Source organism: Sarcophilus harrisii, chromosome 3 (assembly GCF_902635505.1).
Source record: "Sarcophilus harrisii chromosome 3, mSarHar1.11, whole genome shotgun sequence".
In the NCBI taxonomy this organism is placed as follows: Eukaryota; Metazoa; Chordata; class Mammalia; order Dasyuromorphia; family Dasyuridae; genus Sarcophilus; species Sarcophilus harrisii.
Genome location: NC_045428.1, coordinates 50,085,428 through 50,100,131, shown reverse-complemented (window position 1 = coordinate 50,100,131; position 14,704 = coordinate 50,085,428). Strand labels below are relative to the sequence as shown.

The 14,704-nt window shown below is 32.9% G+C and overlaps 1 protein-coding gene across 2 annotated transcripts in view; it reads left to right on the top strand.

The window, feature by feature from the left end:
• TRPC1 (transient receptor potential cation channel subfamily C member 1) overlaps positions 1-14,704 on the top strand; it is a 65,404-nt gene that overhangs the window by 18,500 nt on the left and 32,200 nt on the right. The window contains exons 3-6 of one of the 2 annotated variants that reach the window (XM_031957814.1): positions 1,839-1,940; positions 5,075-5,277; positions 13,125-13,256; positions 13,988-14,183. In XM_031957814.1, coding sequence (XP_031813674.1) covers positions 1,839-1,940; positions 5,075-5,277; positions 13,125-13,256; positions 13,988-14,183 — 633 coding nt within the window. The remainder of the gene's footprint in view (positions 1-1,838; positions 1,941-5,074; positions 5,278-13,124; positions 13,257-13,987; positions 14,184-14,704) is intronic. The other variant, XM_031957815.1, reaches the window with a different exon arrangement.

Below are 14,704 nucleotides of genomic sequence, written 5' to 3'. Positions count from 1 at the left end.
GTTACTCCATTCATTAAGTGGCCTCAGTCTGCTGTCATTCAGATGTGTCCTTTCTCACTCTTAACTATCATTGCTCAGTATGTCAACAAATAGGAACCTTCCTTCCCATCTTTGCTTATCCATTGTTCATCTTTTGGCAACAGTCAGAATTTGACTTTTAACTAGAATTTAATTTTTCACATAATTTCCAATCAATAGTGAATCTGAATCCACATTTTTGGTGATAGAAAATGCATGTGTTTTATTTTGACAGCCATTTTCTTTTTTGTTTAAAGCAACAACAACCTGATTACTTTTTCCTCTTATTTGTGGCTGTCTTTGAAATGATTGGGATTGCTAGATATATGACTATATGATTGCCAATTAAGTAGGATGGAATTTTAGTTGTTCATTTAACTTATTTGTATTTGAATCAATGTTCATTGGTTAGTTGTAGATAGAGCAAAAATTGTTTAAGTTAAAAAGGAAGCAGTATTTGCAAAGCACCAGAATAATAGTGTCATAATATTTTACTCTTATAACATAGGCTTACAACTAAAATAACAGCAACAAAGTGCTTTCTCACCCCTTTTTTGAATATGACATTTCTGCTTTAAAAAGTTTTTTGGGTTTTGTCCCTTTTTTTTGGAGTAAGGGAGGGAGAGGGAAATGTAAGAGTTGTCAATAGTAGGCCAGATGTATCAAGCAGGGATTTTTATAATCTGTAGCATGTAGGAAGATTCTAAGCATGTGGATCATGCTGTTGTGGATCAGCTCTGATTTTTTCTATAGGATATAAAATGAGCTATTAGGTTGGCTTACTTTTGAATCCTTAGGCAAAATGGAGAAGAACTGCATTTTATTTAGTGAGTGTTTCCTAAGTTTATGGAGTGATTATAAAGTATATAAAAGATGTATTCCTTTCTTAGTCTTGAGAGAGAGAGAATTATAACAACTTAAACAACTTAGTGAACAACTTAAAAAAACCCTACATTTTAAAAATAAATGTAAAAATATATATTAGTAGGAAATTTTGTTAGTTTAATCTACTATTTGTGCTTAAGTTTTTCTTCATGAACCTATCACTTCTCTTCTTTTCATTTATCTAACATTGTATTGGCACAGCCCAATTTACCTCTGATGTTTGGAAGGCCTCTGACTTTACTAGCTTCTTACTCATTTTTTGTTCTAAGGGAGACTAAATGTCATATTAGGGAGTGAATCGGAAAATAGAAGTTTTCAAATTCTCTTATTTCTCTTTCCATCTTTAATAGTAGCAGAACCCTAATCTTTCTAATCTCTGCTTTGTATTGTTAGACTGGTAGCATTTAAATTAGGCATATACATTTTGTCAATAATAAAAGAAAGTTATTGCCTTGGTGACAATGTATTTTCTGTCTTTTCTGTTCTCATGGCTGTATCAATGATCGTTTTTCTAAACTAAATAGAGAGTAGTTTATGTTCAGTAATAGTTCCTGGCAATTTGTCTTCTGATAAATTTGGATTCTTTTGGTCTAGTTCAGAAGTAAAAATCTTGAATAAATTTCAATTTTCTATACTGTGTGGGCCAGCATATTTTCACAGTGAATAAATAGCCCCACTAATCAAGTATCAGTTACTTAATTAGCTCATGAACTGAAGCAAAGGTAAAAGTAACATATTGTGGTTCATAGAAATAAGTGAAGGCAAGGAAACATACAATTCATAAAGTCTTAAAGTATTTATATTCATTATTACTGTATGTAATACAGTTTTTAAAAATTAGTATAATTAAACTAATTGTAGTTCTTAAACTACTAAGGAATAGTTTACCTTTTAATATTTTCTAATTTCATTTTAACTTCTTTTTTTTTCTAAAGTCCACAGATGCACTTTTGGTGGCTATCGACTCTGAAGTAGTGGGAGCTGTTGATATCCTACTTAATCATCGACCAAAACGATCATCAAGACCAAGTATAGTAGTTAGTACTCTTAAATATTTTTAAATTTAGATTATAAAAATCAAAACTGAATCAGTAGAGTAGCTCCCATGCCTTTGTGCACCTATTTATTCATCCTCAAAACTTTTTTTGACTTGAAGAATCATATTCAAATTGATTCTCTTACCATGCAAATTAACTCCCTTAGTGTAAGTTTAGTGCTTTCAGGCGTCTAGGGTTAGGCCTTTTAGTGACTGAGCTGATTTTTTGACTGAGAGGGATGCCCTCAGTTTTATAGATGTGTACCAAAATTATTGGCTTCATGGTACCAATCTACAGTGAATAAAAACCTTGCACATGTAGCTTATCTATAGACTGCTTTTCATACATGATCTGAGAATTCTGATTTTTTTCTCCTGGTAACTGAAATCTATCTAGTCACAATTAGGGGAGTTTGAAAAAATAGTGAGTATGAATCTTGGCTATGACACTATCTCTAGCTTAAATGGGCAATATAAGTGATAGATTTAGTAAGGTGAAAGAAAGTAGATCCTACTATAGGCTTAGAAATATCTATGCTATCCACTTCTTTCTATTTGTTTTCCTTTTTATGATACCTATATCTTAGCTACTAGGCTATTCTGTATTCTTTAGTCCTGGGTTCTAGACCTTAATCTTCTATCCACAACTTATGCTTCAAACTTGTTCCCTGCAAGGATCTACTTATCAATTGTAAAATAGTAGAGATATTATTCTAATATTGCCACTGTTTCCAGCAGAATCATAGAATCTTAGATTTGGAAGGAATCCCTTTTACATTTGTGAAGAATAGTCATCCAATCTCTTTTCAAAAATGGAAGCTCATTACTTTCAAGGCACCCCATTCTATTATTTTTTAAGTAGATAATCAAACTGTTTCTCCCTGAATGCTTCTATCCACAAACACGGGTTCTCTTCTTTGGGTCCCAAGAAAACTATTCTCTCTTTCACACGATAGTCCTTCAGGTGTCTAAAGGCCACTATTCTACTTCTTAACTGCCTGCTCTGCCCTGCTTTTATTACAATTTATCTTTCACACCTAACTCAAGTTCTACATATTCTATGAAGAGTATGGATTTTAAAAACCTGTAGATGATGTCAAACATATTAAAATGTTTAATGACAATGGATACAAAATTCTATAGTTGATCTTTAAAACTTTTCATGTAGCTTATATTTGAAAATTGTTTTTCAGCTTTGAGTTATAGGTAATGGTTAGTAAAAGGCAAAAATACCAATGAGATATTGCAGTTTCAGCATAATGTGTTCAAATCCTTAATCTGCTTGTGTATGGCAAATTAAGGATTAGTACAAAGATACTTTATCCTTTTGTTTGTTTGTTTAGCTGCTAGCCTCATTATCCTTGGTAGTAAATGACTACTTATTTTGCATACTTCCTTTTCTAAGTTCAGTGAAACTTGTTGATTTTCCATTCTTGTAGTGAAACTGGTCTTTTTGAGCAGTAGCCTTCAAGTACATATTGTACTTATATAGAGTTTTTATTTTAAAATATGAAGTAAGATACTTGGACTTTTTGTGAAAGTATTCTTCAGGAGAATTTTACAGCATATTTTCTAAAATCAAATAAGAACTTTTTCTTTGTGATGTGGTAGTGTGCTGCTCTGTCGCCACCAGTAAAGATATGAAAATCAAGCCAGTGTAGAAACTCTGTACTCTATATAATAAAGGTATCCTTCTGTCATGTAACTTTTGGATTTTATAATGGAAGCTAATTGAATTACTTTAACATAATGTTCACATAGGGATTTTGTCCCCTGACAATGTATATTGCATGATATGTGTATTTTTTGTTAAGCTCTTCCATTCCTATTCACTGCTAATCTTTACCTCCTCTTGTCATCACCAAACACCTCTTTACTATTAGCATTCATGCTTTTGTGTAACCATGACAGGAAGACAGTGAAATGATGACTACAGAGCATTTATGTAGAGAATTGTGAACTGCAAAGTGTTGCTAATCCTCCCACTCTTCCATACCACCATCTGGGTTTTGTGGTATCACCATATCTGGGATTGGAGTAGAGTGTTGGAGAAAGATCTTATTTTTTCCATCCATTTATGTTATATAGTTTTGTTATTTCATGTATTCATGCAATTTCTTTTTTTTTCTAAGTTTGTTTTGACATCACTAAAATTGTAAAGAGTATTTTCCTAGGAAATAAGAATTTGGAGAAAGGGATTTTTAATATGAGTATACCTTGCCTACTATTAAATTAATATAAATTAAATTCCAGAAAAAATGAGCAAAAAAGATTATAAGGATGATTATTCAGAATAATGTTCATGTAAATGAGTGATAGAATAACATTATTGTGGGATTTGATTATAATGTATTAAATATTGTCATTAAAATGATGTTGATCAGGACTGTATTATATGAGAAATACTTTACATTATTTCATGAGAAATTTAGTATAATACTAATATGTGTATATATATATATACACACACACATATATTACTAGTATACTACTAGTATATCATTACTAGTATAATACTAATACTTAATGTTAATATAGTATATTATTTAAACATATGTGTTTATACATGCAAATATAATGCTGGTAGATGCTAACAAGCATGTTTTATAACTAAAAATCATAACATTAAAGAGCCTAATATTACATTAAAGGTCATCCAGTCTAATCCCTTCATTTTATAGATGAAGAAATTGAGTCCTAAATGATTGATTTGGTTGGTATGAGCTCTTTCAAGCTCTTGTATAATTTTGGGAATATACTTTATTGTATTAGGATACCTGCACTGCAGTGTATTTTTACATGAAATCATGGAAAGTATTAAAAATCATTGTTTATATTACTTTTTGAGAAATTTCCCTTTTTTGACCTAATTATGAAAGTTTGCTTTTTTTGCAATTTTCTTGTTGGCATGATTATATTTCATTTAGATTAAAGTTAAGTTTTTGGTTTCAGTTATATGAAAAAACAAATAGTTCCAAGAGATATTGATAATAATTTTCACTATCTTTATTATATTCTTTAGGTTTCTAGATGTTTTTCTTCTTCTCTAGATCTTTCTCACTTGAATCTCTTGGAAAAACTTATTCTATCAGCTGCAATTTATAACCTCTGAACATTGATATAAATATCTTTCAGAAACTAATGGAGCGAATTCAGAACCCTGAGTATTCAACAACTATGGATGTTGCTCCAGTCATTTTAGCTGCTCATCGTAACAACTATGAAATTCTTACAATGCTTTTAAAACAGGATGTATCTCTACCCAAACCCCATGCAGTGGGTTGTGAATGCACACTATGCTCTGCAAAAAACAAGAAGGACAGTCTAAGACATTCCAGGTCAGAAAATTAAGGTGCTAATTTATGAGGTACTTGATAGTTGTAATATAGTATTATGTATCAGTAAATCAGTTCCTTGATTGTTTCTTTTTGTGGTTCTTCATATTTTATTGGAAAAACTATTTTTGTACAACTCCTTTTAGTTCCACAGGGAACTACTGGCAGAAAAAAGTTGGGGAGTGCTAACAATGTCACAGTTCTTAGAATATCATCAATCGCAATTTTAGTTGTTGGTATTCTTAATGTGCCGTACTCCATGATGATAGAGTCACATTACATGAATGAATAAGTCAGTAAGCATTCATAAAGTTCTTACCACATGTCAAGTACTACTAGATACTGAGCATACAGAGACAAAAATGAAATAATCCTTGCTGTCAAGGAACATATGTTCTATCTGGAGAGACAACATATATATTGATAAGTATATGCACAGGGTGTGCAGAGCAAATGAAGGGTAAATGTTTTTGGTGGGCTAGGGCACTAACAATTAAGAGGCCAGGAAAGTCTTCAAGGAAAAATGGTGCTTGAGAAAAGTTTTGAAGGAAGTCAAGTATGTTAGGAGATACAGGTGAAAATGGAGTGGTATCCAGGGCTGGAGGACACAGTGCAAAGAAGTAGCAATGGGGGATGGAATACCATGTGTGAAATAAAGCAAGAAGACCAGTTTGGCTGGACCATGCAGTATGATAAGGGCATCCAGTTTATAATAACATGAGAAAGGTAGATTGGGGTCAGCCAGAGTGAGGAGGTTTTAAAAGTCAAACAGAGGAATTTATGTTTGATCCTTGGGGCAATATGAAGCCATTGGAGTTAAATGGAATTGATTGAGCAGGGAAGTGACATGGTCACATCTACACTTTAGAAAAATTGCTTTGACAGTTGTGAGTAGAATGAGTTAGAGAGGAGAGACTTGAGAGAAGGAGACCAGTTAAAAAAGTATTTCAGTAATCCAGGAAAGAGGTGATGAGGGTCTGAATTAGGATAATGACCACATCAGTGAAGAGAAGAGGGTATTTATATGAGATGTTGTAGAGGCGGAAATGGCAAGATTTGATAATGATTGGATATGTCAGGGGATGGCTTATATGAAAAGGAAGAGTCAAGATAAGGCTAGAATAGAAGACTTTGGTAACGAAGGATGATGATACCCTAGATAGAAATAGACAAGTTCAGAAGAGGAGTAGGTTTGGAGGAAAAAATGAGTTCAGTTTAGGATATGTTGAGTTTGAAATATTTATGGGATATTCAGTTTGAAATACCCAGTAATCCTTTGGAGAAACTTAACTGGAGCTCAGGAGAGAGTAACTAGTGCTGCATATTTGAATTTGGGAGTCATTGTCATAGAGATGATAAGCTCATGGGAACTGTGTGATAGAATATAGAGAGAAAATAGAAAAGGGCTTAGAATAGACTCTTGGGGAATACCTACAGTTAGAGTTTGATGTGAATAATTAAAACAAGAAATGGTCATTGAGGCATAAAGAGAACCAAGAGAAGACATTATCATAAAAATCCAGAGAAAAAGAAGTATCTCTGAATCAAATACAATCATTATTGTCATTTGCTGCAGAGAAGCTGAGAAGAATGAAGATGGAGAAAAATTGCATCAGATTTGGCAATTAAAAGATCTTTGGATGAAGAAATAGAGAAAATTTGACAAGATTTTCCAAATGTTTTTCTAAAGCTTTTATTTTGATATTCAATGACTTGTGTGCAAAAGTAGATACAGGAAGAACAGCAAAAGCTAAATGGGAAAATAGGGTTCAGTTGAAATCAAGATATGATAATGGCTAATGCCTGTAGGCTACTCATAAGCACCATACTTTTACATCATGAACACTTTAATTAAGAAAAGAATTATATGGCATTCAACAAGATGAGCACCATATTGACAATATTAAAAATGAAATTTTATTTCTAATAAGCAGAACATTACTGGTTCCAGATATAATCATTTTAGAATCAGTTTGTGTAGTCAGAGCAAAGGACAAGGCAAATACCAAACCAGAGGAGATAATAAAGAGAGTATACTATGTATCAATTAATAAGCATTCATTAAGTGCTTACTGTGTGCCATAACATCCTCTAACTGCCCTAAGTGTCAAACAGTAACATTAAAATCTAAATTTTTTTAGGTCAAGAAGGATGAGAATTGAGAAAAGATCATTGGATTCTCAGAAGATCGCTGTTAACTTTGGAGAGAATAGATTCAGTTGAGTGATGAGATTGGTAGCCAGATTTCAGAGTTAAGAAGAATAGAATAAGAAGAAAGAAAGTAGAGACTTTCAAGACAAGATGATTTTTCTCAAGGAGTTTAGTAACAAAAGGGTAGAAGTATGTGGGAATAATTAGTAATGATGGATAGATCAAAGGAGATATTTTTTTAAAGATGGGAGAAATATAGACATATTAATAGATAACAAGGAAGAAATCAATAGACAGGGAGTAAAAGAATAGTGAGAGAGTAAGGATGGTAGAGATGGATAGTCAACTACAGAAGATAGGATGAAGGGGAATCACTTGTGTATGGAGAAGAATTATCCTTGGCAAGAAGAAGGATCACGTCTTCATGTGAAGCAAAGAAGAAGGTGGAAATAGTATGGGAAGACAGCTGAATGTTGCATGTGAGGTGGAGGGGGTAAAGGAAGCTCTTGGATTGAAACCCCAGATGTTACAGTGAAATATGAGGCAAGGTTCTCAGCTCAGAGAGTGGAGGAAGAGAGAATCATGAAAAGTTTGAAAAGGACCAGAAAGTTTTGAAAAAGTCACTATAGTGAATATGGTAGTGAAAAGGGATTAGGGATATATTAAGGAATTGCCTTGCTCTTGTGAGGGTCCAGTTGAAATTATGTAGCATCAACCAACCAATCAGTAAACATTTTCAAATGTATATACTATGTACTAGTCCACTGTGTACACTTAGTTGTCATAGTTTAAAATTTTCTCTACCTTTGTTGAACAGCATGAGCTCAACAAGTAGTGTGCAAAGTAGTGTGATTGGAGTCCATCAAGACTGAGGCTTGGCAGAGCAATATTGGTGATAGAATAAAGAGGTAACAGATTCAAGGATAGTTTAGTAGAATATAATTTGGAGTTGAACTGATTCTCCAAGAGGTTAGAACGGGGAAAGGAGTGTAAAGCCAGAGAAGGGACCATTGCCTGGGAAAGAATTGAGGTATAGAGGATTTGGAGATCCTAGTAAGTATGAAGAATGGGGTTGAGGGCAGTCATGCAAGGGAAAAAATTGGAATGATAAAAGATGATTATTAAGGAAGGGAGTTTCATGAAGTTGGAAGTGAAACAGTTATGGATCATACTAGGATCAAGATTGTATTCATCTCTGTGTTTAGCTAAGGTAGCTGAATATGAAGTAAAAGTGATGAATATAAGAGATTGTCTGGTGGATAGAGTGCTTGAAAAACTGTGGATAGAGGTTCATAATATTATATAGGAAGTATCAAAAGAAAATTCCAAAGAAAAAGAAGAGTAAAAAGTGGCTGTCTGAGGAGGCTTTAGCTAAGAAAAGAAGGAAAATGAAAGGTAAAGAAAAAAAATCTATGCCCAGCTAAATGCAGAATTCAAGAGAATAGCAAGAAAACATAAGAAAGTTATCTAAACGAGCAATGCAAAGAAATAGAAAACAATACAATGAAAGATCTCTTCAAGAAAAATTTCTACAAGGAAAAGTTTCATATGTAAAAATAGGCATAAGTTACCAAAATGATAGAAATTTATTAGAAGCAGAAGAAATTAAGAAGAGTTGGTAAGAATCCACAAAAGAACTAAGACAGATCTTAACATTTCAAATAATGACAATAATGGAGTTACTGACATAGAGCCAGACATCATAGAAAGGAAGTCAAATGGCCTTGGGAAGCATTGCTAATAATAAGAATAGTGAAAGTGATGGAATTCTAGCTGAACTATTTAAAACCCTAAAAGATGATACCATTAAAGTTCTGCACTCAATATGCTAGCAAATTTTGAAAACACAACAGTGGCCATTGGATTGGAAAAGATATGTTTACATTCCAACCTTAAAGAAGAGCAATGTCAAAGAATGTTCAGATTACTGAATAATTGTTCTCATTTCACATGTCAACAAGGTTATACTTAAGATTCTGCCAGTAAAGCCTCAGCAAAATGGGAACTAAAAATTTCTAGATGAGCAAGCTGGTTTTCAAAGAGGCAGAGGTGGTAGATCAAATTTCTGGATTTGCTAGATTATGGAGAAAGCAAGGGACTTCCAGAAAAAACATCTACTCTTGCTTAATTGACTATACTAAATACAACAAAATGTAGCAAGTCTGTACAAGAGATGGAAAAACAAAATTCTCTCCTGAGGAACCTTTATGTGGGCCAACTAGTAACAGATAGAACCGAAAATGAAGTAACTTATTGGTTCAAGACTGAAAAAAGAGTGTGACAAGACTATCATTTTATCTATTTAACTTACATGCAGAGTATATCATGAGAAATGCGAGTCTAGATGAGTCAAAAGCTGAAATTAACTTTACAGAAGAAATATAAACAATCTCAGATATGTAGATAATACCACTCTTGATGGCAGAAAGGAAAGAGGAATTAAGAAGATAAGGATGGAAGAGGAGAGTGTAAAAGTTGACTTGAAGCTTAACAGCAAAAACGAAAAACAAACCAAAAAACTCTTAAGATCTTGGCAACTGGTCCCATCATTTCCTGGAAAATAGAGGGAGAAGAAATGGAAACAATATTAGATTTTATATTTCTGGGCTCAAAAATCACTGCAGATGGCACTACAGTCATGAAATTAAGACATTTGCTCCTTGGAAAGAAAACTATGGTGAATCTGGACTGTATACTTAAAAGCAGAGATATCATCTTGCCTACAAAGGCATAATCAAAGTTATGGCTTTTGCTGTGAGATTGGACTGTAAGGAAAGCTGAGTGCTGTAGAATTAATGCTTTCAAATTGTAGTGCTTGGGAAAACTTGACAGTCCAGTCCCTTGGACAACAAGATCAAATTAACATTTAAAGAAATTAATTCAGGCTATTCACTGGAAGCTCAACTACTGAAGCTGAAACTGAAATATTTTGGCCTCATAAAGAGAAGATGGAAGTCATTGAGACTTCATTGACTTTCTTTCATTGAGAAAGAACCTGCTGCTAGGAAAAGTTGAAGGCAAAAAGAAAATGAGATGACAGAGGTGAGACAAATACACAGTGTTAATGGAAACAATGAACATGAACTTGGACAGATTTTGGGAGATAGCAGAGGATAAAGGACCTGGTGTGCTATGGTCATGGGGTCACAAAGAGTTAGACACAACAGAACATCAGCAACTGAGGTAAAATGAAGTAGGTCATAGTCAATGAGTAAATTGAGGAATCGGGAAGTTAAGGTTTTTGAAAGCACATTAACAGGTATGTTGGAGTCCCTTAGTATGAAGGCATAAGTTTGGAAGAAAGACAACAAGCCAGGGCCTGAACTCATTAAAGAAAGGAGGACATTGTTCTCAAGATCAAAGAAAAAGCTACTAAAATCTTGACTGAGTGAATTTCAAAGGAGGAGGGGTTACTGACTGATGGTGGAATAGGGAGATTCTGGAAATGGCAATAGAGAGCTAGGTGTATTCTGACTCTCCATTAGGAATGTGTCAGGAGATGTGAATAAAAGTACAACCAGTGCAGTATGAACAATGACATCAGCTCCACTCCAAGCCTACTTGGACAAAATGTCACTTCCCCAAACTGGCACATAGAAAAAAAAAACAAAACGTTAACTATGATTAAAACTTGGAGAAATTTAATTTAAAAGAATTGCCGTAGTGAGAAGATTGAAAGAGCTGAGGAAGTGTCTCAGCCAAAAACACTTGATCTCCTTGCCAAAGGGTAGTATGAGTTTGGCAAACAAGCTCATTTGTAAAATAGAAGTGAGTGGGACAAAAAAAAAAAAAAAAGAAGTGAGTGGGACAGTACATATTTCCCTTCACATACAGTTCAACCAAACTGGTCTTGGAGCCATTCCCCTTCTGTCAACAGCAGTCTCTATGCAAGATGTCATTGACCCATGGCAGACACTTGGGCTCCAGAACCCAGTTCAGACCATACTTTGTACAGAAAACCTTCTCTGATCCCCTGTTGTCAGTACCACCTCTCTACAAATGGTTTTTAATTTCTTTCATATATGTCTTGTATGTTACTTGTTACTATATACTGATATGTGTTCATGGTGTCTTGTCTCCTCCAAAAGGAGGAGCTTTGCAGCAGGAATTATTTGATTTTTGTCTGTCTCCAACATCTAGCACAGCTCTTTATATTCTTTTTGATTGATTGAATAGTAAATGGAGTTAATGGAACAAAGTGTAACCTCTTTGGGGAAAGGGATTCTGAGGTTTCTCAAAGTTATCTCTACTTTTGATGATATGAGAAAAGGAAGGTTGATGAATTTTGTAATGAGATCCCCTAAAGATACAATTCCAGAATATAGGCATTAGAACAGTAAAGTTCTGCCTTCCTTATCTTTTGGGACTGCAGAGCTATAGGACTTAAGATATTTTGATGTAAACTAATTGGTGAGGAAACCTGCTACTGCTTCATGTGCCTGTGGAGACCAACAGGGTCTGCTATGGTGTGAAGATGATTAACAATTAATAATTAACGATTTGGAGTAATACACCCTTCTATTCAGACAGTTTGATTTTTTCTGTTAATTTTCCAGAAAAAAGAACAACTTATATTTGTCTTATGACTATTTTGTGGTTTTTATTCTCATGTGTATTATCACTGTATCTTGTATTTTTAGTTCTTGTTGTTTATGTAAATAGCTGATAAATTAAGTTAGTGTTTAATGCTTCATATTTTATACACACATAAGAGAATTTATGTCTTATATATGTTTTAGAGATTTTTTTTTAAAAAAGCTTAAAAGCTCATCAGATTTGAAATTGGAAAGGATTTAGTACTTTTCCAATTTAAGACATTGTTAATTGTGATATCATTCAAACTGACTTCTTTTTAATTGGCTTTTGTGATGTTTTATTTTCTATTCCAGATTTTTAAAAATTGGCAACCTGGATAATTTTTAATGAGATCTACAGGTAGAAAGTTATGGATGTAGCTTTATTTAGCCTATAAATGATTTTTTTCTCTGTCAATATTATATACACTAGTTTTTCCACTTTTTTTTTTTTTACCTCTAAATAAAGTTTAGGGATAAAGGATAAAAAAATGGACTGATGCTTTCATGATACAGGTTCTGGATGACGAAACTACCTTTACCATTGCAGACTGGCAAGTTCTCTAGGACTTACAGTGTCATCTAGAGCACTGAGATTTAACAGACTTTCTCAGAGATTCACAGCACTATGTCTCAAAAGCTGATTTTCCTGGCTCCAAGGTCCACTCTCTAGTTATGCCATAGCTGTGTCACTATAAGTATGGTAAATAAATTATTATATTTAGTCTTTTTAAGAAGAAGTAGCTAGACACAACAATCCTATATTAAACTTGAACTTTCAATTAGATGACATAATTCATTTTTTATAAGAAAGGGATGTAAACATTCTTGGGATCAAATCTGATTTCATAAAACAGGGTTCTGAATTTAGAGAGAAAACTAAGACTTAGATATTAAAAACACGTCAAATTTTTTGTTCTTTTACTTTTTTGGGACAGATTCAAATATATTAAGCTCTTAATAAATATATTATGATTGCTGGTCAAATTTTTCATATGCCTTAAAAAAAGCAAATGCTTCATTATCCTTAACTGCAATTTTAGAAAAAAATTATATTAAAATTACTAATTAGGTAAAATATGTCTATAATAAGAATGGGCACTTTCAATTTTTTTTTTATCACAGGTTTCGACTTGATATCTATCGTTGTTTAGCCAGTCCAGCCCTAATCATGTTAACAGAAGAAGATCCAATTTTAAGAGCATTTGAACTTAGTGCAGACTTAAAAGAGCTAAGTCTTGTGGAGGTGGAATTCAGGTAACAAATATAAATTAAATCAAACTAAAGATTTTTACAGTGCATTTACTAGAATTACATATTTTTCACAGCTAATCTTCGACCATTCAGTAAACCTGTTCTATAACTTTTGTGTAGATCATTCCTAAGACTAAAATAGTAGGACATTTAATGTTTAAGATTATAGGATCATAGATTTAGAGGTAAAAGGGACTACAGATGCCATCTAGTCCAACAGTCTCAGTTTACAGGTACAGAGAATGAGCCCCAGACAAGGTAACTTAAGTTACAGATAAAATAAACATTAGAAGGATGTGAGTCCAATCCTCTGACTTTGGAGTCACAGTACTGTCTACTGCATCAGAGAGTATGAATTCATTAATATTAATATTTAGAGCACTGTTGTTAGAATAAATCCTGTGACACAAGAAGTAAGAAAGCAAAATAGGAAATCAGTGTATAACAAAGAAAGATGTGAAAAAAATGTGAAAATTGATTTTTCCAATGGCTCATAAAAAACAGTTCTCTAGTATGATTGTTTGGCTATCCCAGCCAAAATTGCTGAGGAGCACTATGATATTGTATGATGATAATATGTTGAAGGTATTTCCTAATATTTTTTAGCTCAATATAATGCAGCATATTTGACTTAGAGATTAATGAGCACCAAGTTTCTATTTTAACTTTTGAAGTATATTGAAGATAATATAATCATTTTAAAAGTAGTTATTATATACTAATGTATTTTGTAGGAATGATTATGAAGAACTAGCTCAGCAATGCAAAATGTTTGCCAAAGATTTGCTTGCCCAGGCACGGAATTCACGGGAGCTAGAAGTCATCCTAAATCATACATCTAGTGATGAGCCTTTGGATAAACGGGGACTTTTAGAAGAAAGAATGAATTTAAGTCGTTTAAAACTTGCTATCAAATATAACCAAAAAGAGGTATGTGACATTCTATGCTGCACTGGATTTATCTCTTACCAACTTAATAGTTAGGTCCTGTAATGTCATATTGAAAAAAAATCTGTGTATTTAAACTATGTATTAAATTAAAATTTAAGCTTTAAATTATAGTAATACAGTCTTGATCTGGTAATATTATGCCTTGTTTATTGAAATATTTCATTTAAAAAAGAAAAAAGTATCATCTTTTAAAAATAAATCTAATTTACTATTTGACGATAAGACTATAGCATGACTGAATTGAATCTAACTTTGTATAGATTCTTAGTTGTATAACAGTAAATTCACTTGAAATTCTTTTCAACACCCACTTTTTATATAATCTAATCAAATTAGGCAAAAAAAATTTCACCAACATGTCTAAATCATTTATATTTGTGCAAAATCTAAGAGTAGGTATGGCTCTTCTTTTTTTTTTTTTTCTATGACCAAAATACTTTTACAGCTATTGTAATTCAGATAAATAGCATATCAATTCTGCTTTGTCTTCATTCCTCACA